Here is a 20,653-nt window from a genome sequence, read left to right as displayed (position 1 = left end):
CAACAGGGCTGCTTTGGCTCCCCGCACTTCTCCCTCTCGCCAGGCGTATCAGCCGTTTCGGAACAGCTTCTCGATCTGAGCACCACCTGTGTCCCCCTCTCTCTTCAAAGGACCAACAGTCTGATGGTGCCCAGAGGCTCCGGGCTGGCAGGAGCCCTCGACGAGGCCGACACACCCCTCGTCCTGCCCCAACCAGAGCTGGAAGCGGAGAAGGATGCAGCGCTGGCAGAGCAGGAGCCGGAGGGCAGCAGTGAGCAAGCCCTGCTGGGGGACGTGCAGCTGGACATGGGCCGGGTCATCAGCCAGAGTGAGCCCGACCTCTCCTGCGTCACGGCCAACACGGACAAGGCTGCCACCGAGAGCACCAGCGTCACCGTCGCCATCCCCGACGTGGGCCCCTTGGTGGACTCGACCGTGGTGCACAGTGAGAATGCAGTTCCTGTCCCCTTCACCCCCATTGCCCATCGTGCCCGGGGCTGGGGGAGTCATGGCTCTGGAGTCATCCCTGGAAAGCTGCGTGGAAAACCCCACCAGTGGGATGAAATCACTCTTCAGCATGTAAAAAAAAATAGCAGCAGTTTTATCCCAGTTTGCAAGAAAAATAAGTTAGAATTTTCTCAATCTTAAGTTTTGCCCTTAAAATGTCCTTAGGCCTTTGGCCCCTGTGACCATCCTAGAGTCTTCAGAGAGATCACATGTGATTTTTTACCCATTTATATATTCAGCTATTTGATTTATTGTATGAATATCTGATGGCATTCTCTGGAACCCCCCCAGGTGCTCTGCCACTTGACAGTTTGGGGACCATTGCTGGAACAGAAGATGTCAGGTGGGCTCGGGCCGGCACTGGCTGTGCTCCGTGTGTAGCCTCCTAAGCCCTGTGTCTCTCGAGACCTCAGTATATCATCTGTGAAGTGAGGGCATCGAACCAGATGACCTCTGAGATCTTTTCCCTGTGCTAACATTTTATGAATCTATTACTCTTATCTACTCTTTTTCTCCTAGGAGCTCTTAGTCACCCTCTCTCATAGTTCCTGAAGGCAGTGGATGTTCACCTGTGAGACCTTAAACGGAAACAACCAAAAAGCACTTAACCCACACCCATCCCTGCCCTGACCCCCCACCCATCTCTGCATTAGTCCCACCATCCACCTCATCGTCACTGAATCGTGACCACAGGATTCCACTCTTGCTTTTTTTCCTCTCTTTCTTTCCCCATATTTTTCTCTTTTCACAGAACAGTCCTCTCTCCCTGGTTTTCTCTCTCCCACTTCTTCACCTTCTCGAAGTGAAGAAAATGTCTCAAAGTATTCTTCAAACTGCCAGTACTACTTTAAAAAGTGAAATCTCGCATATCTGGTGCCCCTGGGGTTGACTTGGGTGGGCAAGTCTCAGGATCTCAGACTCACAACCTTTTTTGCTGTCTTATTTAATTTTATGTTCTAATAATGAAGTTTTGGGGGCCCTCCTTTATGAGACACGACATTAAGAAAGTTTGACCCCCCTCTGTTCTCTTTCTGGGGCTAGTCCCTGTCCTTGGTTGTAGGTAAGAGCGTGTCATCAGAGGGTTTTTGGACACTTTGGATGACTTACCTTTTGGAAGGACCTGGAAGGGGTCAGGACCTCAGAGGTTTGCTACTTACACAAGGTTCCAGGGCAGAAGCATTCACTGAATGGGAATGTGGGAGAGGTTCCTTTGCCCCACTCGGATAGCCTCATCCTCTCTGCCACTCACCCCGCGCTGGGACTTGCGTAAGGAAACAGAGAGTAGTGGTCCAGTGCCCCACTCTGTCTCTGCTTCTTCATCCTCTCAATCCTGGGATAAAGTCATGGACCCATCTTCGCATGAATATTGCATTCTTGTTTCTACATTTATCATGATGGGAAAAAGCACAGCCAGAAAGGCAGCCACAAACAGAGTAATGTCTTCTTAAAATCTTCCATTGCAATGTGATTTCCTTGAAAGGAGATAGAATTTTGAACTGGGAACCCATACCAGCTGTATGACCTTAGGATAGGTCCTTGAATTCCCTGAACTTCAGTTTTCCCATCTGTAGAAGGGGAATAATAATATATGCCGTCCAGGGTGTACGGATGTGAAAAATGCCATAAGTGAATATATACAAAGAGTCCAGATTTTAGATATCAATAAACTCTGTAAACTTTACAACAGAAACAACCATTCTGTTTTACCCAGGGAAACATGATTACCATTTATATGGCAAAAAAAAAAAAAGGCCATACCACCTGAAATCAGGTCAGGGATAAGGCTAGGAAGAGAGCAGGGCTTAACTCAGTATAATCTAGCAAACACCCCGATGTTTTCAGGCACATCCCTAGCTCCCTCTCCCATCCCCTCCATCCCATCCCCAGTGGAAAATGAAGGGCACCATTCTGCACGTAGCAAGGTTTCTGAAGATTTCAACACGTTCCTCTTGCAGTCAGCAGCAAGACTGATGGAGAAGCCAGTCCCTTGAAAGAGGCAGAGGTCAAAGAGGATGAGGAGGAGGTGGGGAAGCAGCACCAGAAGAAGGAGAAGCGTGAGACGGGCAAAGCCATGGTGCCCCACAGCTCAATGTTCATCTTCAGCACCACCAACCCGTAAGACACCCTCCGTTGCCACCTCCCTTTGGTGCTGGAGTAAACAGCCAAGGTTTGAGCCAGGGCGGGGTGATGAGAAGGAGGGATGGGGGTCCAGTCTTCCTCCTGAGCCTTCCTGGTGGAATGTGGCCAGACATCTGAAGACTCCAGGGTGCTCACTAGTTGAGGTGAGTCATGGAATTCATGAACAGCCTCGGAACTCGGTGCCCATAGTCTAAAGAGTAATTTAAGACGGTACAGAATGAGAAATGTCATGAGGAAAGGACCCTTCACCTACTCTTTGGTTAGCAGGTTGGGGTGGGGGGGTGGTGAGAAGGAAGGAAATCTACTTGGGATGTGTCACCAAATATTCCAGAGGTGGACAGAGCTGAGAATAGGGAGCCTGGGATAACTAGATCATCCGTCGGCTGCCCTACGTGTGAATTTTGAAGTGGGTGTGTCCCGCAGAGCAGAGGCAGGGCATGAGATGGGGTTGGCGAGGAAGAATCTGGAAGGTTAGATTTAGGAAAGATGGAATTTTGAAAGAGAAGCTGCCTTCCACCCTGGAAATGAGCAAGATGTACACGTAGACCAGCTTCTGAGTCTAGGAAGGTGAGAAGGCTTTCAGTGACCATGTGGGCAGTATTCAGGCACGGCCCTGGGAAGGAAGGAACCGGGGCTAAGAGATGTCAGGCCAACCGAGGCCAGGATGCTGTCTGTAGAATGGTCACTTTAATCAGAATACCTGAGGCTCAGGGAAGCCCGTTGCTGCTTTCATCAGGAATCTTAGGATCAAGGTCTGTTTTTACATTTATTGGTTCTTAGGATTTCCTTGCTGTGCCCCAGTTTCTGTACAGCTGGGGAGGAGACGTTGAGACACAGTGGAAGGTACCTTGTAGCCACCCGAGCGTGTGTCATCTGGTGCTGGCTGCTGCTCCCCACAGCTCAGATGTGCTTGCAGATAATGTATCTTGGCTTGTGTACTGCAGCCTCTAACCAATCTGATTACCTTCCCCCACCTGGACTTTAAGTCAAGGGTGGTGCCTGAGAAATTAAATTGCTCTCCCCCTGGCTTCCTCTGGCCAGGGCCTGGCTGTCTGGAAGAGGCTGATGTGCATGGGCGTGGGGAGGAAAGATGGGAATGGGAGGGAAGGGGGGCCGGCTCAGCGGGCTCATCCGCCGCCCCACAGGATCCGCAGGGCCTGCCACTACATCGTGAACCTGCGCTACTTTGAGATGTGCATCCTCCTGGTGATCGCAGCCAGCAGCATCGCCCTGGCGGCCGAGGACCCCGTCCTGACCAACTCGGAGCGCAACAAAGTGGGTGCACAGGGGCCGATTGCCAGCCCCCGTCGTGCCCTGGTACCATCTCATCCCAGCCCCTCCCATCCCAACATTAGAGATGAGCTAAGGAAGGTTCCTGGAGAATGAGAAAGGCTTGAGAGATTGCCTGGTCCTATTCCTCAGGGCAAAGTGTGAACCACTTCAAGGCCAGCCCTCACCCCCAGCCCTAACCCTAACCACACTGCTTACCTTTATGCTCAGCAGTGGGCCTTACACCCAGAGCCAGCCAGCGCTTTGAAAGGGGGTCTGCAGTCACCCATGGGTTGGATGTGGGGTCTGACCTAGGGGCATGGGTGATGTGGGTGAAGTCGGGGCGCTGCAGCTCCTCCCAGGGAGCTGAGGCACCTCCTGGAGGGCCAGGGTGGATGTCAGGAGGGGTCAAGGGGGTGGGGAGGATTGGAACGGGCAAGGATCCCAGGGAGGGAGAGATCTGTGGGGCAATTCGGACCCAAGACATTAAGTTCTGACCACAGAGGAGGGAAGGGCCAAGGACTGGCCAGCGGGTCATGGGGCCCCAGCAGTATCCACGTCTGATTAGCAGTTACAACTCCGAGCTTCTGTTCCAGGGTAGAAATGAGCGGGGCTTGGGGTGGGCGTGCAGGAGAGCCCGTGTTTGAGGGGTGTGTGTAGCCTGGTGGTCTCTACCTTCTGTGTCTTACAGGTGCTGAGGTATTTTGACTATGTTTTCACTGGCGTCTTCACCTTTGAGATGGTTATAAAGGTAAGAGCCTCAAGAGCAAACCTGGGCTCCGGGGCTTGGATGGGCCACCTGTCTGCCTCTCTAGTCTGGTGCCCTTCCCCAGGGCTGTCACCTCCTGATCAATGACAGAATCTCAGCGGCGCCTCTGCTGACCCCTCCTCCAGCCTCAGATCCAGTGAGGTCTGTTGTGGCAGGACGTGACTGCGGGGATCTGTTTAGACTGGTGCAGACCTGTGGGCATGGCCCGGGGAGAAGGCAAGCCCCCTCTCAGGCAGGCTGTAGAGGTGCTCCAGGCGTGGGGACTGTTCTCACCTCCCCAACACGCTTCCTGGTTTGAGCCTGGGTACCTGCCAAGGCAGAGGGTTAGGTAGGGATGTCTTCCTGGCCTCATTAGTCCCAACCGTACTCACTGCCCTCCACTCTCTTCCCTGCCACCATAACACCCCACATTACCATCTTATTCCCAGTCTCACCCATCTGAGATTTTTCTCGTCTGCGCATATGTGGCGATGCCTGGGGCTCTGAGCCACTAATGTAAGGAGGGATGTGGTGGCTTTCGCGGAGCCAAGGAGTCTAAGTGAACCCTGGTGGCTATGAGAAGGGCCTTGGGCCTCACAGTTAGGTGGAGAGAGCCTGTGGGACCTGTCCTCGTGCTCCTTGGGTCCCCGTGTGGGGTTGCTTCTTAGAGGCAGTGGCAGCGGGGGCATTGCCATGGGGAGCCCAGAGCTCAGGGCATGTATGACCGGCACCTCCTGGGGCTCATTGGTGGCTGTTCACATCCTCCTCCTGCAGATGATAGACCAGGGCTTGATCCTGCAGGACGGGTCCTACTTCCGAGACCTGTGGAACATCCTCGACTTTGTGGTAGTGGTTGGTGCATTGGTGGCCTTTGCTCTGGCGTAAGTAACTCTTTTTTTCTCGTTCAGTTCCCTTCCCTCCCTCCTTCCTGAGACGGCTGATTTGAGGGCTTCTCCAGGGCCAATTCACTCAGTGGTGCCAATGAACGCTGCCCTGGGAGTCTGCTTCCCAGTTGCCCCTCGACAGAGCTCCTGAGAGCCTTACAGCCTCAGCTCACACGCCCTGAGTCGTGGGACAGGTGAAGCAGGAGCAGAGCAAGTCTCTAGGGAGAAGTCAAAGGCCTTGGCATTCCTCCCTTCGAGATGAGCGAGCCTGGGCAGGCACTCACCTGTGTGCCCCCACGGGCTCAGTGCGGGACCCAGGGACAGCCGAGGTACCCTTTCATTTCTTGATTCTGTCAAACAAAGGATCAGCTTGAAAGAAAAATGCAGCGGGTAGAGCAGAGTTGGGGAATCACAGAATCCTGGGTGTGGGGAGATTCTCTGCTCATGAGCAGAAGTACCCCAGAGCTATTCCAAGGACATAAGAAGCATGTTAATATGATGAACTCCAGAAGGAAAGACTTTCCCAACCTTCCTTGGTAACACACTTAGGAAAACAGTCTTAAACCATTCAGGCGACTAACCATGTTCATTACATTAGGGGATTTTTTTTTTTTTTCTGAACACTGATCCAGGGAAGGGCTTTCCTAGCCCTCCAGGGTGTAGCTAGGAGGTTGACATATTGCCAGAGCGTTTTCCCTAAGCTAGTGGGTAGAGGGCCCCAGGAGATGAATGACAGCCTTCTGGGCTCTGTCTGTACCTTGCTCCACTGTTGGAGCAGCTTCACCCTTTGCCGGATGGCACAGTAGAATGCCCTCCAGCCTTCTGAGTACAAGAGAAAGCCAAGTCTTCTAGGCAAGACGAGCTACACTGTGTGATGGGGCACAAGGAAAGCATTTGGGTGCTTCTGTCATTGATGACAGCTACAAAAGGGAAGGAGCAAAACACCTCCATAGGCTTGACCTTCCCAGATCCAAGTGGTCAAGTAGGGATCATCTGTCCCACCTTCTCCCCAGACACTGTCAGTTTCCATCCCTATCCATCTGGCAGAGAAAGAAATGGGGTAAGAGTTAAGAAGGAATGTTCCTCAGGTGGCCAAGAGTGGGAGGAGAGATGAAAGGTCCCCAGCTGTGCTAAGAATTTGAGACCTCCCAGAACCTGGAAGTAGACTGTGTCCATTGCTGCCCCAGCCATGAGGGACCCTCCAAAGGAGAACCAGGCTGAATGTGACTTGTGACCCTGAGCTGGCAGTCAGGACAATTCCAGTGTCCTTTGTCCTTATGTGCACCAGTGTATTTACCCCATTAGAGTCACGTGGAGTCACCTGTGCCCCTCACAAGGCAACCTCCTATCAGACGTTTCTGAACTGTTCCCAAGGAGATTTCACAAAAGCATGACATTTTTCCAAGCATCGGGTCGCTGTATGGACTCTCATAGCAAGATAAAAATAAAGGCAACTCTGCCTCTAATAAGGGGACTCCCAGCTCCTCTTCCTCCTCCTTCATGGGAAGAAGCACCAAAGCCTGCCTTTGTCCTAAGGAGGTCCACCTTTTTATGTTAGAGATAAATCTTATCCCTGAGTTTTTAAAGTCAAGTTCCCTTCTCATTTTACCAACTCGTTTGTATACATAGTTCACCATATTGTTCTTCTCCCTTACTTTGATCTCAGCAAAATACGTTGTCTCTCTTTGAAGATATAAAGGACAAGGAGAGAGGAGCATATAGGAAAGGAGCCACCTCATCTTGAGGAAGAACGGAGTTCACTGGGGTCACAGGGCAGAGTGGGAGGAAGGGGGTGAGCTGTGGAGTCAGGAAGGCCCAGCTCCTCCACTTCCCAGTTTCATGGCCTAGAGCAACATAGCAAAGTATTAACCCTCTTAACCTCCGTTCCTCATTTCTGACATGGAGACAAAATCACGTGTGTCAAGAGCTTAGCCCGGAGCCTTACCCAGTGTGAGCGATCAGTAAACGTGAATTCCCTTCCTTATGCTTCCATTCTCCATCACGTCATGAAGTCCGAATATGGAGCAAACTGTGTGTTGAGACATAACGTACACAAAAAGTTGAACACAGGCTGGTTTCCAAGACCTGGTTGTTGTGCACACACACCTGGCCTGTGTTGGTGCCAGTGGGAAGGAGGTGTGTGTTAAAGGAAGCCTCTGCATGCCTGCCGCATGTCCACAGTCCAGCTGTGTCTCCTCGGATCCAGAGCAGTGACGACGGGCTGGAGGGTTGTCATCTGTCTTGTTCTTTCTTTGTGCCCTCTGAAACATGGCAGTGGTAGCTTTGGTGTTTGTGGCGGGGGAAGCCGTAACAGCCCCGGAGCCGAAGCCTCTCTGTTGGTCCTCAGACCAGGTACAGTGCAGGGTACCCCAGGAATCCCCTGGTTCTGGGGTCCACACGTATTGTGATGGATTGAGCGTTCTGATCCATTGCTTGTTTTTAGTGATTTCACTTCTTGAACTTTTTATTCATTTCTCTCCAAAATGTAAATGGTACTTGCTCATCCTTCTCCAACCACACTCTCTCTTTTGTTAGCATCCTTCTAAGCTTGCCATGCACACTTCCTCCCCCTTTCTCCTGCTTATGGGACAGGCCCACACCCCCCTCCTCTGGCCTTTGTCACGTTTGCTGAGGTCCAGGTGATGCCTTCTCTTGCTCATATGCTCATGCTTTCTAACGCTGTTCTCTCCCTTTCCTCATTAAGGGCACAGAGAATTCAGCTGTCCCATCACTTTGGTAGGGTTAGCCAGGGTTTCCCCTGCCAGCAAAGCAAGGGCCTGGCCTGAAACGAGTTGACATCGGAATGAGGCCTATGTCCCACTGCGGGGCTGTGGTCAGGGGCTCAGGCCAAGAGAACCACGTGTGAGTTTTTCTGTAGGCTTGTCAAGGACCTCCCTCCCTGTGGATACAACTTTCATTGTCATAGCCCATATTTTTGCCCCTAAGAATGTCCACCATTCACATAACCTTACTCCTGCCCTATCTTTCTCTCTCTCTCCTTGAAATTGAGCCTTGTTTTACTGAGGCTTCTGCAAAGGTTATTGCTCAATTTGAGCAGAACTGATGGTGATTGTCATGGTAATACCTTTCCGTGGCTCCTCAGAAATCAGAAGTGACTTGGTATCTCTTCCACCACTGGCAGCCAGAGCCTTCTCAGAACCCAGCCCAAGTCCCAGGAGCAACACCCCAACCAAGGGGAGAAAATGGCCTCTAGCTGAATTCTCAGAGAAAGCTGAGCCCTTCTACTGCAGCAGCCTGCACCTGCCATCATGTATATTTTCTAGGAGCATGTATATTGTTTATGTATTGGCTGAAAGGGGATCTCTCTTCTTTATAGCTGCATATGTGAAGTGAAGGGATTCTTTATCATGTAAACTCGACAGATTCCATGTGGGCACTTTATTGACTTTTGAGGAGGGGAGGAAGGGGGTTTATTTTCTGAGTGTGGGCATAGCAAGGGATAAGAAAATAAATGGAAAGATACCTGTATTGCACCCTTCCTGTTCTTCCGAGTCCACTTTTACATTATAAAGCATTTATAAGGACACTCAGGTCTCCCTCCATAAGCCCGATACCTGTATAGAGGGGGGCAGAGTTTTGGCAGAGGTTGGCTACAGCTCTCCCTCATCCCACTGCCCTCACAACACCCCGCTTTCTGGGCCACGTGGGGACACGGAGTGTTTGCCAACTATAAATATCCTGACTGTGCCTTTTCCTCTCTGTGGTTTCAAGAAAAGTCTGGTGAGTGACTGGGCCTGTGAAACCTTTCTCTTTTATCTTTTTCTATTTGAAAAAGAGGGATTCTTCTGTTTGATAATTTATTGTCCACTGAAAGACCAGAAACTGCTTTTCCCACTTTTCTCACACCCTGTTGCCATCACTTCTGCTTCCCGGTCTGCTGGGTGGGAAAGCAGAGATGGTTCCAGCCTTGGCATTTCTGGGAATCTGCACATTGGACACACACCCCCTCACTTTGGGGCACCCCCCAGAGTCGGCTGCCTTGTAGGGGGGTCATGTGTCCACTGTGCAGGTTGAGTACATGAACCTTATGGGATCCTGCCCAGTGATGGCGATGCTGTCTGGCCCTCAGGCTTCCTGTCTTCCATGTTTAGTGAAGGGCTTCTGACAGGCAGGTGGGCGGGGCCGGGCCAGCACCTCAGTAGGGACTGCAGGGGAGGATGGGAAGCGTGTGATCCTGCACTCCAGCCCAGGCCCCTCCCTCCTCTTCATTCCCATTGCTCTATAACACGTTACTTGACCAGCTCAAGTCAAGTCACCAGGTGAGCTGTCCTGGGTTGGATTCTAAATAGTAAATTCGCAGCTTATGATGGCTTCGCAACACAAACAGTTTAAAAGAAAAATAACTAGCAATTCAGCTCCCACCTCCTCCCCAGCATGGGTGTGTACATCAGTCAGAGTCATGCAGGCTCTCAGGCAGCTGACGCCAAAGCTTCCCGTTACCATCTTCCATCATAGCGGGGCACACGGTAAGGTCAGGACTCCCTGGCACGCAGGGGATCTGGATCACAGCCGCACTTGGCCTTTCATTATTCAGTCCTTAGCCAGAAAAGAAAAGCATGAGTCAATCGCCTCTTGATGCCAGAAGGAACCGGAATTCCCACGTTAGCTTTTAGTACATTCTTTTCATTGAAGTATGTCACTTTCCTGACACTTGACAGTCTGCCCTAGTCTCTAAGGTGGATAAGGTCTTTGGAACGCATTCAGAACCAGCCACAGCAGCAGAGCTGGTTCTGAATTCATTCAACGAAATACACAAGCACAGACAATTTTAGACTTGGAAATGGTACTCTGGCTCTGGTTTTGCATTTGAGGCTTTGTGTTTGTGAAGGTGGGAGTGTGCATACATGAGAAAGGAGTGACTACTTAGAACTGAAATGCTGGTATGTGCTCACACTCAGCGGAGCGTGGTAATAATAGACCTGACATTTCACCTTACACCTGCCTGACCCTTTCTCCTGTCCTTTGCTGTCTGCCCGTGTCTGAGGCAGTCCCCTCAGACCTCAAGTTTTGCCTTTGGGGCTTCTTTCTTGACAGCGCCCATTCTTTTAAAAGTGAGAGGGGTGTCTCCCGCAGGAAGCTATGACTACTCATTAATCTTGTAGGGGGAAAAGGGGTGGACAAAGTCCTGCTTCATGCAAAGAAGACCCATTTACCACTGAGCCAAACAGTTCATCCAGTTCCACTGCTCTGTGGAAGAGAATGAAGGATTAAAATTAAATTTAGCCGTCAGGTAGCCCATTAACTGTGGATTTAGGATGCCAGCTGAGCTGGAATTGGAAATTTCCAGCTGTGAGCAGATAGAAGGATGTCATTGCTTGAGACTCCAGCATTAAGAGTCACCTCAAGAGTGACTTTATCTGACTTTGGACCCCAGCAGGGACACTGAAGATGATTAATGTCCATGGACTCTTGGGGTACCCACTGCTGTATTTTACACCCTAGCTGCCTTGCAAACAGGGTTTGGGAGGGAAAAAGGAGGATCATAGTGACAGCCACACGAAGGAAGTGTCTGAAAGAAAGACAGAAGTTCCCAGTCTACCTGTTCTTGTCTTTAAGCCCCAGCATGCATGTTTTTTGATGAACACTGGAAAATGCATTCTGTTACAAATGCCCTTGGTGCTGCTGGGGAGCCCTCTGTAGAATGTGCGCTTGGGGACCTTTATCATGTGGAGACAATGAGTGTGAGCATCTTAATATTTCTCTTTATTAATAAGCACAAATTGGGGAGATGGTTGGTTGTAAATAGGATCTCAGCCTGTGGCCACAGAACCAAACAAAATGAAATAGTCCAGTCCACACGATAACCGACAATTTGGCTAACCAGACTCAGATGCAAAAGCACCCGGCACAGAAAGGTGAGGCTTCAGAGCTGTGGGAAGAGCCCAGTTCTGCAGTATTAGTAGAAACTCATCACAGTGCCCTCCAGATTTAAAAGTAGGTTTTAGAGTAATTTGGGTCAGAAGATTTCATGATGAGACTTGGGAAGTATCTGCTTAGATCATGTGACCTGCCAGCCGTCTGCTTAATCCACACTCACAGAGGCACAGGCTAGCATTATGAGTTAGTCTCCAGCCGGGGGAGTGTATGGGCTGGACTTCAGCTGGCATGAAGGTCTTCTTAGAAAGATCAGCAGATGAGGGGTCTTGGGGTATGTTTAGATTCGGAGGACTAAGAAGCAAAACAAATCAGGTCACTGTTCACCAGAATGAACAACAAAACTGCTAAGCGATAGATGCTTTGCTATCTCTTGCTGCTTCCCAGTGCTTGGACAAAAATATCTTCCAGTAAGAGTATAGTGCTCGAGTTTTGCAAAGGAGAAACTTTGCAAAGGCAATGGTGAGTGTGTTACAGGGAGTTCGTTGAAGTCCATATGCAAGAAGAAAAGGATTACGCACTAACCGCTTAGCATAGAACTAGTGCTCTGGTCACAGAACAAAGAAAGATGGCAGAGTCCCAAAGGATTTATGGCTCGTGGGTGATCCCGAGAGATGCTGAGGTATGGGTCAGGAAGAAAAATAATCCCCAAATGGCAGCAGCCAAGCAGTGACAAGGTCAAAGTGCTGGATTTAGATTCTTCGTGCAGATGAACTAGCCTTGCCTAGAGAGTTCCGTTTCCAGAGACAAGCAGGGCCAGTGCAAAGGGGGAAACTTCCTCCTCACTTCCATGGGGCTTCAGAATTTGTAAAGTGCTTTCACACTCTTTATTTCATTTGTCACTCTACAGTCTTATTTCACAGTTGAAAAATGGATCGCCTGAGGTTTGACTAGCTTGACTCATTTGACTAGTAAGTAGCAAAGCCAGTTCTTAAACAACTGATCATTTTGATTTCAAGTTCAGGGCTTTCTCCATTACATTAAGCCCCCTTCTACTTCTGATATTCTACTTAGTTCCAAGTCATTAACCTCTGAAAACTCAAAATAGTGGCCTGGTATGGATTTCTCCTTATCCCACAGTTCCTCTGTCTCTGCCTGGAAACAGACAAGACCTATGGACCAAATGGAGAAGGCATCCCTGACCTTGTCAGTCTTGCTGTTCCATCTGTATCTTTTTCTTCCCATGCACCCTCACAGGCCCTAGACTGATGAAGAAGACTAGGATAGATGGCTCAGTATTTGAGCTCAGGAACTGCTGGTTTCTTTTGCCGTTTCCTTCTTTGGTTAAAACCCTCCATTTGTTCCCACGTGGAAAGGCATTGTAACGTTGTAAATAAGAGCCTAGGTTTCACAGTCAGGTAAACTTAGCACTGTTAATTATTAGCTACCTTAACTCTCTGAATTTCTACTTGCTCATCTGTAAGTAAAAATCAAAAATAACTCTATTTTGGTCTTATGAGAATTAACTAAGGTAAAATATATTGTGTCCAGTGTAGTGCCAAACACTTAGTAAGTACGTAATGAGTGATAGTTATTATTGACTACTAAATAATAGTCCAGACACTTTAGCAAGGTTCAAGGCTCCTCACAGCATAACCCCGCCACCCCCTTTACATTCCAGCAAGCCTGTCCATTCCTCTAATGCAAGAGATTCCTTAAAATCCCTGTGCTGTTCCCTCCTGGGCTCGTGGGGAAGGGAAGAAGACCATTCCACTTAAAAGAGGGAAGGACTGTTCAGAAACTGATGTTCTGGCTCTGCCCCCCAGCACGCGCCTCCCACCATGGAAGGAGAGTCAGTTCCTAGCAGAAATCAATTTGAGAGCACGTCCTTTGAGAAAGGGGGGACATAGAAGATGAAAAGCAAGATTACAGAGAATGATGAGTGATTACACATGAAAGATCTGGAGGGCAGCTTGACAATTGAGCTGGAAGATTCTCATCTTTTACTGATGAGACATAAGAGAAATGTGGCAATTTTTTTTTTTGGAGAGCAGCCAGGAACTTAACAAATAAGTAGGAAATAAATGGGGAAATGGGTAGCCCAATTGAGCCCCAATTAAAGTAGGGCCAGTACATACTCACATGTGAAATTATCCTCAAATTTTAACATTAGAGTCAATTTTTTTTAATTAATTAATTTTTTTAACATCTTTATTGAAGTATAATTTCTTTACAATGGTGTGTTAGTTTCTGCTTTATGACAAAGTGAATCAGCTGTACGTATACATATATCCCCATATCTCTTCCCTCCTGTGTCTCCCTCCCACCCTCCCTATCCCACCCCTCTAGGTGGTCACAAAGCACTGAGCTGATCTCCCTGTGCTATGCGGCTGCTTCCCACTAGCTATCTATTTTACATTTGGTAGTATATATAAGTCCATGGCACTCTCTCACTTTGTCCCAGCTTACCCTTCCCTCTCCCCATGTCCTCAAGTCCATTCTCTATGTCTGCATCTTTATTCCTGTCCTGCCCCTAGGTTCTTGAGAACCTTTTTTTTTTTTTTTTAGATTCCATATATATGTGTTAGCATATGGTATTTATTTTTCTCTTTCTGACTTACTTCACTCTGTATGACAGTCTCTAGGTCCATCCACCTCACTACAAATAACTGAATTTCGTTTCTCTTTCGTTTCTCTCTTTCGTTTCGTTTCTCTTTATATATTGTATATATGTGCCACATCATCTTTATCCATTCATCTGTCGATGGACACTTAGGTTGCTTCCATGTCCTGGCTATTGTATATAGAGCTGCAATGAACATTGTGGTACATGACTCTTTTTAAATTATGGTTTTCTCAGGGTATATGCCCAGCAGTGGGATTGCTGGGTCATATCATAATTATATTTTTAGTTTTTTAAGGAACCTCCATACCGTTCTCCATAGTGACTGTATCAATTTACATTCCCACCAACAGTGCAAGAGGGTTCCCTTTTCTCCACACCCTTTCCAGCATTTATTGTATCTAGATTTTTTGATGATGGCCATTCTGACTGGTGTGAGGTGATACCTCATTGTAGTTTTGATTCACATTTCTCTAATGATTAGTGACGTTGAGCATCCTTTCATGTGTTTGTTGGCAATCTGTATATCTTCTTTGGAGAAATCTCTATTTAGCTCTTCTGACCATTTTTGGATTGGGTTATTTGTTTTTTTCATATTGAGCTGCATGAGCTGCTTGTAAATTTTGGAGATTACTTCTTTGTCAGTTGCTTCATTTGCAAATATTTTCTCCTATTCTGAGGGTTGTCTTTACGTCTTGTTTATAGTTTCCTTTGCTGTGCAAAAGCTTTTAAGTTTCATTAGGTCCCATTTATTTATTTTTGTTTTTATTTCCATTCCTCTAGGAGGTGGGTCAAAAAGGATCTTGCTGTGATTTATGTCATAGAGTGTTCTGCCTATGTTTTCCTCTAAGAGTTTGATAGTGTTTGGCCTTACATTTAGATCCTTAATCCATTTTGAGTTTATTTTTGTGTATGGTGTTAGGGAGTGTTCTAATTTCATTCTTTTACATGTAGCTGTCCAGTTTACCCATCACCACTTATTGAAGAGGCTGTCTTTTCTCCATTGTATAGTCTTGCCTCCTTTGTCAAAAATAAGGTGACCATATGTGCATGGGTTTATCTCTGGGCTTTCTATCCTGTTCCATTGATCTATATTTCTGTTTTTGTGCCAGTACCTTACTGTCTTTATTACTGTAGCTTTGTAGTATAGTCTGAAGTCTGAGAGCCTGATTCCTCCAGCTCCGTTTTTCTTTCTCACGATTGCTTTGGCTATTTGGAGTCTTTTGTGTTTCCATACAAATTGTGAAATTTTTTGTTCTAGTTCTGTGAAAAATGCCATTGGTATTTTGATAGGGATTGCATTGAATCTGTAGATTGCTTTGGGTAGTATAGTCACTTTCACAATGTTGATTCTTCCAATCCAAGAACATGGTATATCTCTCCATCTGCTTGTATCTTCTTTAATTTCTTTCATCAGTGTCTTATAGTTCTCTGCATACAGGTCTTTTTGTCTCCTTAGGAAGGTTTATTCGTAGGTATTTTATTCTTTTTGTTGCAATGGTAAATGGGAGTGTTTCCTTAGTTTCTCTTTCAGATTTTTCATCATTAGTGTATAGGAATGCAAGAGATTTCTGTGCATCAATTTTGTATCCTGCAACTTTACCAAATTCATTGATTAGCTCTAGTAGTTTTCTGGGAGCATCTTTAGGATTCTCTATGTATAGTATCATGTCATCTGCAAACAGTGACAGCTTTACTTCTTCTTTTCCGATTTGGATTCCTTTTATTTCTTTTTCTTCTCTGATTGCTGTGGCTAAAAGATCTAGAGTCAATTTTAAACCTGATAAAATTTCACCAATTAGCCAGGCATTGTAAAAAAATTTCGCTTATACATTTAGTAGCAAAGAGTAGCAGAGTGTTATCAAATGATTATATTTAAATGATCTGTGAAAAGCTCATGAATTTTTTCTTAAACAATATGCCACAATTGACGTACTTGAAGAGTCTGTTCTCTTGGTTTGATAAAACCTCTCCCTTGCAATCTTGTTGACTTGGATAATGGCTTAAATGACTCTTGTATGCAGGGATTTGGGAGAGGTAGTTTAGCCTAGCCCATGTGTAAATTTATGATATATTTTAATTAATGGGGACTATGTTGTTGGTGCTTTTCCTGACCCTGTGGCTTTGTTAGCCAGTATTCCTTTCACTTCAAATGACAATTTTCAAGTTCGTACTGAATGTATGTTAACAAAACTGAGAACCCAAGCATGCTTTTTTGCAGCCACTCAAAATCCTAGTTTTTCAGTGGCTCTTCTGCAGACCTGTTTGAAAGATGCGCAGAGCAATGACTAATCTTTATTTTACTTTTGGCCTGTGTCTGATTACTGTCCTTGGCTCAACTCTGTAGGAGTCAGAATGGGACTAATAGCCCAGTACTTTGGCAACCACAGTCAGCTGTTAAGATCAGAGTGTACCATCGAAGAATTCCACTTCCCAAACCAAGGGACACACACACACAGGTCAGAGATCCCCTTTGTTCCATAGCATGACATTTTACTAGGATCCTGGGACAAAATTAATTGTAGAGAGCAAATTCTGTGCTTTATCTGGGTGTGTAGGAGGAGAAAAAATTATTGAACTTTCCTTCAATATGATGGGCATCTGAGAGTATGAACCCATTTAGACTCTACTGGATATAAAGGTCTTGGGGTTAAGGACCTGGGTTAATGGAAGGTGAAAGCCTGGACCACCTGTCCATCCATTTATCCCACTTTATTCTCTCATTTCAAGGATGTGGAAGATTCTCCCTGAGCTTTTGCTAAAGATGAATGTAGCCTGGGGAAATGATGGTGACCTATGTAGTTGTTCTGGCAAAATTTTCAATCAAATGATTCCATCTTTCCCAAGCATTTAGCTTGCAATTATACCTTCATTTGTTTGCTTGTTTATTTAAGGCCTGTCTTCCCTCCTAGATTAGGTAAGCTCCAAGAGGGTAGGGACCTCATTTGTTTTGTTCACAACCGTGTAGTCAGTACTTAGAATAGTGCCAGACATTTATTAAGGACTCCATCAGTGCTGTTATATGAATGGATAAAGGTATATTTGGCTGACCTACCACGTGCCCAGTCTCATGCATGAGAAGACACTGTTATAACTCAGGGGAAGATATTTCCTCTGCCTTCTGAGCATTTGGAGATTATCACATGAGGGATTTAAGGTTTATAAGGCCTTGGGTTTAATTCTCAAACCACCTTCATTTGGCATTTACAGTGAAAATTAATGTAATTTTGAATGTGGGATCATTCACTGAATAAAATGGTCATTGGAAATCTTTGCTTGTGGCATATGGTGGTGTAACATAGGTTTGTGGTAAGTAAAAAAAATTAAAAGAAAGGAAGAAGAAGTACCCTTCACAGCCAACTGTCAACCAAGAAGCAAAGGCTGAATTTTAGGCACTTCTTCATAGCAGCCGGCCTGTTCACCCATGGCACTGGGGCTCACTTACTGAGATCTTATGCAAGGCACACCTTCCTCGGACTGCAGTTTTGTTTGCAGCTAAGTGGATTTCAAGGATCTGTTCCAGCTGTAGAATTTGGTGAGCTGTTTGACAGAGCCTAGAACCAAAAACTTGCTGACGCAGAAGCTTAATGGTGCAGAGCAAGAGCTCTGAGCATCATATAGACTTGGGTTCAAATCCCAGCTCACCCTGCCACTGCTGGGCACTCAACCTCTCGGCGTCTCATCTGTGAAATGGAGATAATAATACCTTTGTCCGAAAGTTACTAGGACGTCCGAATAAAGAGTTGCACTAAAAGTGCTTAACAGAGTCTGGCCAAGAATAAATATTCAGAAAGTTAGCTTTTATTATTTCTGTCTCAAATGTTTCATGTTTATGCTCTCCATCTTTATTTTTGTCATTTTTAAGCCTCACCAATAGAACTGGGATGATTTGTCTGCAAGCTACACGGTAAATAGCTCACAAAGGATGGGTGGTCATTTAATTTATCAAAAAGCATCCCTTTATGTGACATCAGGACCTTGATAGACAATGCCTTCCCCCATATTTCAAGGTGGTTTTATGGTATGGCCCATTTGTGCTTTTGAGAGATGTCAGAGTAGCCCTCTCCTGGACATTGTGTCTCCCTCTTCAAATGAACTCCTTCATAAGCATAAGTATGCCACTATGTCTTGAAATGCCTTTTCGAAGACATAGTTTCTGGCCCAGAGCAGGCATTTTTCCTCTAGCCTGGCTTCTTATAAATTCACTGGAAACAGAAGGAGTTTGTCTGAAGGCTACTAAGGAAGTGGAAGTGAAAGACTACATTTAGAAAACTCCAATTCAGCGAGACTCCATGGGATAAAGTACACCTGGGGAATGCCATATAGTTAGAGGCAGCATCCCTAATGCTTGCAGAGGTCCTTTGCCTTTGCAGGGTGGAGAGGTGGGTGTGGAGCGATGGTGTGCTGGCCCTCCCTTTCCTTCACAAAGCGTGCGGACTCTGCAAGTGCCAAGGCTGTAAGCGGGATCTCTAGGGTCTGGGCATCTCCAATTTCCCGTTGTCCTAAAGTTCTCTTTTCTCCCTGAATTTACTGACTATCTCCCTTCTCTCCATTACCTCGCCTCCTTTTTTTTTTTTTTTTTTTTTTACTGCTTTCTGCTTGGATCCTCCATAGGAATGCTTTGGGGTAAATATTTTTTTCTTCAGTTTTCTTTGAACTAAAAAAATATGGGAAGTGGGTTGGAGGAGGGAGAAAGTATGGTTGAGAGGGAAGGAACTGGCTCACTAAGAAAAGAGTGGTGAGTTTATGTGAGTGGTGTGTTTTCATTGATATCCAAGAGAACAAAAACTAGGAGTCACCAAGCCTTCTTGGGAAATGATCATTCTTATTGGTTTGGATATGTATTCAGCCTATATGTTGCCTTTTTAGAAAGGTAGATAGACGAACCTACTAAAGTAAAAGAGTTTATAAAATATACAAAGCCCATGGATGCAAGAGTCCATTGATATCAATGTGATACTTTTGGGTCATCTATATTCAGATCTAGAACTGAGTAAAAGCAACTTATAGATCATGGATTGTAACCATTTAAGAGGGTCTCAAAATTCACATTCTAGGCAGTCAGCATTCCATTAAATGTCTTCCTACCTTGCCTTGTATGAAGGAATGGATGGCCTTTGATCTCCCTATTTGGAGGATGGGTATGGCAGGAAGGACAGGGTGAGAAGCAGGCAGAAGCCTTGTAGTTCCCATCTGATGTTCTAGATGGATCCCATTTCCTCCGATAGTTGGTGTCATGGTGATCTGCTCCAACTTGAGGAAAGAACCAGAACCTGAGCTCACTATTTAGAGTCTCATTTTCTACCATCTGCATGTTTTACAAATTGCGGTTGTTTGACTTGAATGCAAAGATCTCAGGGGATGGGCAGGGTGGAGAGATGCAGGTTGATTTATTCATTTCCTTCCTAAAAATAGAAAGATGTATTTTGTCTACTAGGAGCAAACATTTCCGAGAGGCTGACGAGGGAGGGTCATTAACTGTAGGGTGAGGATAAAGGTGGGCGGGGGCTGCAGTTTGGGCCTCCTTCAACTGCAGGCTCTCCGCAGCTTGTGCTAGGTGCAGAGGGCTGGAAATGGGAAGGGACTGCTGGAAGAGCCACTCGCACAGAAATAATCGGGGTGTGAGCCAAAGTCCTGGCTAGAAGCCTGCCTGACATGCTCTCTCTGGAGCCAGCAGCCCAGCACAGCACGGGTGTCATGTCCCCACCAGCCTTCCTTACCCTGCTCTCCCCTGAACTCATGAACTGTGCAGAGGTGACAAACCTAGAGCTGAAGGAAGGACTAGGTTGAGTCCTCTGATGAGACTTGCTCTCAACCATGGCTCCCTATTCAATTCAGCAAATACTATTTGAGAGCCTTCTACTGAAGACTCCCTAGGCTAGGCACCATGCCGGTGCACAACGGGCTACGGTCATGTTCCCCAGTCGATTGATCCTCCATTTCCATTTGGTCAGTGTGGTCATGAGCAGCATTGCTCCGGCTGTTAGGGGTAGGAAGTGTTGATTAACGTGTGTGCATGGGTGCCTCTGTGGCGGGCCTGTGTCTTCCTCTTTGTGAGTATGCATGAGTGTGCGTGCATATGAGTGTGTGCACACTGGGGAATGATTGGAAAATTTTCCCGGAGAGTGTTGTTTGGGGTCTACTCTGACCCAATTTCAGGCCTCTTGCCCACCTCTTCCCCCCCTTCTCCCTGTGGTTGTTAACGTAGTAGTGTGACTGTCACTTTAACTCTCCCCTGTCCTGTGATTTCCCGGGGCTTCTCCCCTGCAGAACCAACAAGGGCCGGGACATTAAGACCATCAAGTCCCTGCGGGTGCTGCGTGTGCTGAGACCGCTAAAGACCATCAAGCGCCTGCCCAAGCTCAAGGTAACATTCGCCAGTTTCTTCCCATCAGCTCCCCTTCATCTAGAGAGAGAAGCCTAGGTGGCCTGCTTTTGGAGAATTATTTCTGGAAATATTCTTTTTGCTCACACAGAGACAGATTCTTTTCATCTGCTTGAACTAAGGGTCTGAGTTTCAAAGGAAAATAACCAATATCCTAAGAAATCTATCTCTAAGGACTTTTACCCCTTGAGTCCAAACCCAGGAGGTATGTTCTACCCTCTGTGGGAGGTCATAGGAAGAACCCTGTGTGGCTTTATCCTGGAGCCTCCTGTGTCACTAAGGTG

The 20,653-nt window shown here is 46.8% G+C and overlaps 1 protein-coding gene across 3 annotated transcripts in view; it reads left to right on the top strand.

Annotated features, from left to right (window-relative positions):
- CACNA1E (calcium voltage-gated channel subunit alpha1 E) overlaps positions 1 to 20,653 on the top strand; it is a 302,414-nt gene that overhangs the window by 236,536 nt on the left and 45,225 nt on the right. For all 3 annotated transcript variants that reach the window (XM_061185651.1, XM_061185650.1, XM_061185648.1), the window contains 7 exons: positions 111 to 424; positions 2,442 to 2,601; positions 3,771 to 3,900; positions 4,586 to 4,645; positions 5,417 to 5,523; positions 18,599 to 18,610; positions 20,255 to 20,351. In XM_061185651.1, coding sequence (XP_061041634.1) covers positions 111 to 424; positions 2,442 to 2,601; positions 3,771 to 3,900; positions 4,586 to 4,645; positions 5,417 to 5,523; positions 18,599 to 18,610; positions 20,255 to 20,351 — 880 coding nt within the window. The remainder of the gene's footprint in view (positions 1 to 110; positions 425 to 2,441; positions 2,602 to 3,770; positions 3,901 to 4,585; positions 4,646 to 5,416; positions 5,524 to 18,598; positions 18,611 to 20,254; positions 20,352 to 20,653) is intronic.

This window comes from Eubalaena glacialis, chromosome 3 (genome assembly GCF_028564815.1).
Source record: "Eubalaena glacialis isolate mEubGla1 chromosome 3, mEubGla1.1.hap2.+ XY, whole genome shotgun sequence".
Classification (NCBI taxonomy): domain Eukaryota; kingdom Metazoa; phylum Chordata; class Mammalia; order Artiodactyla; family Balaenidae; genus Eubalaena; species Eubalaena glacialis.
This window is presented reverse-complemented; position numbering and strand designations above follow the sequence as displayed.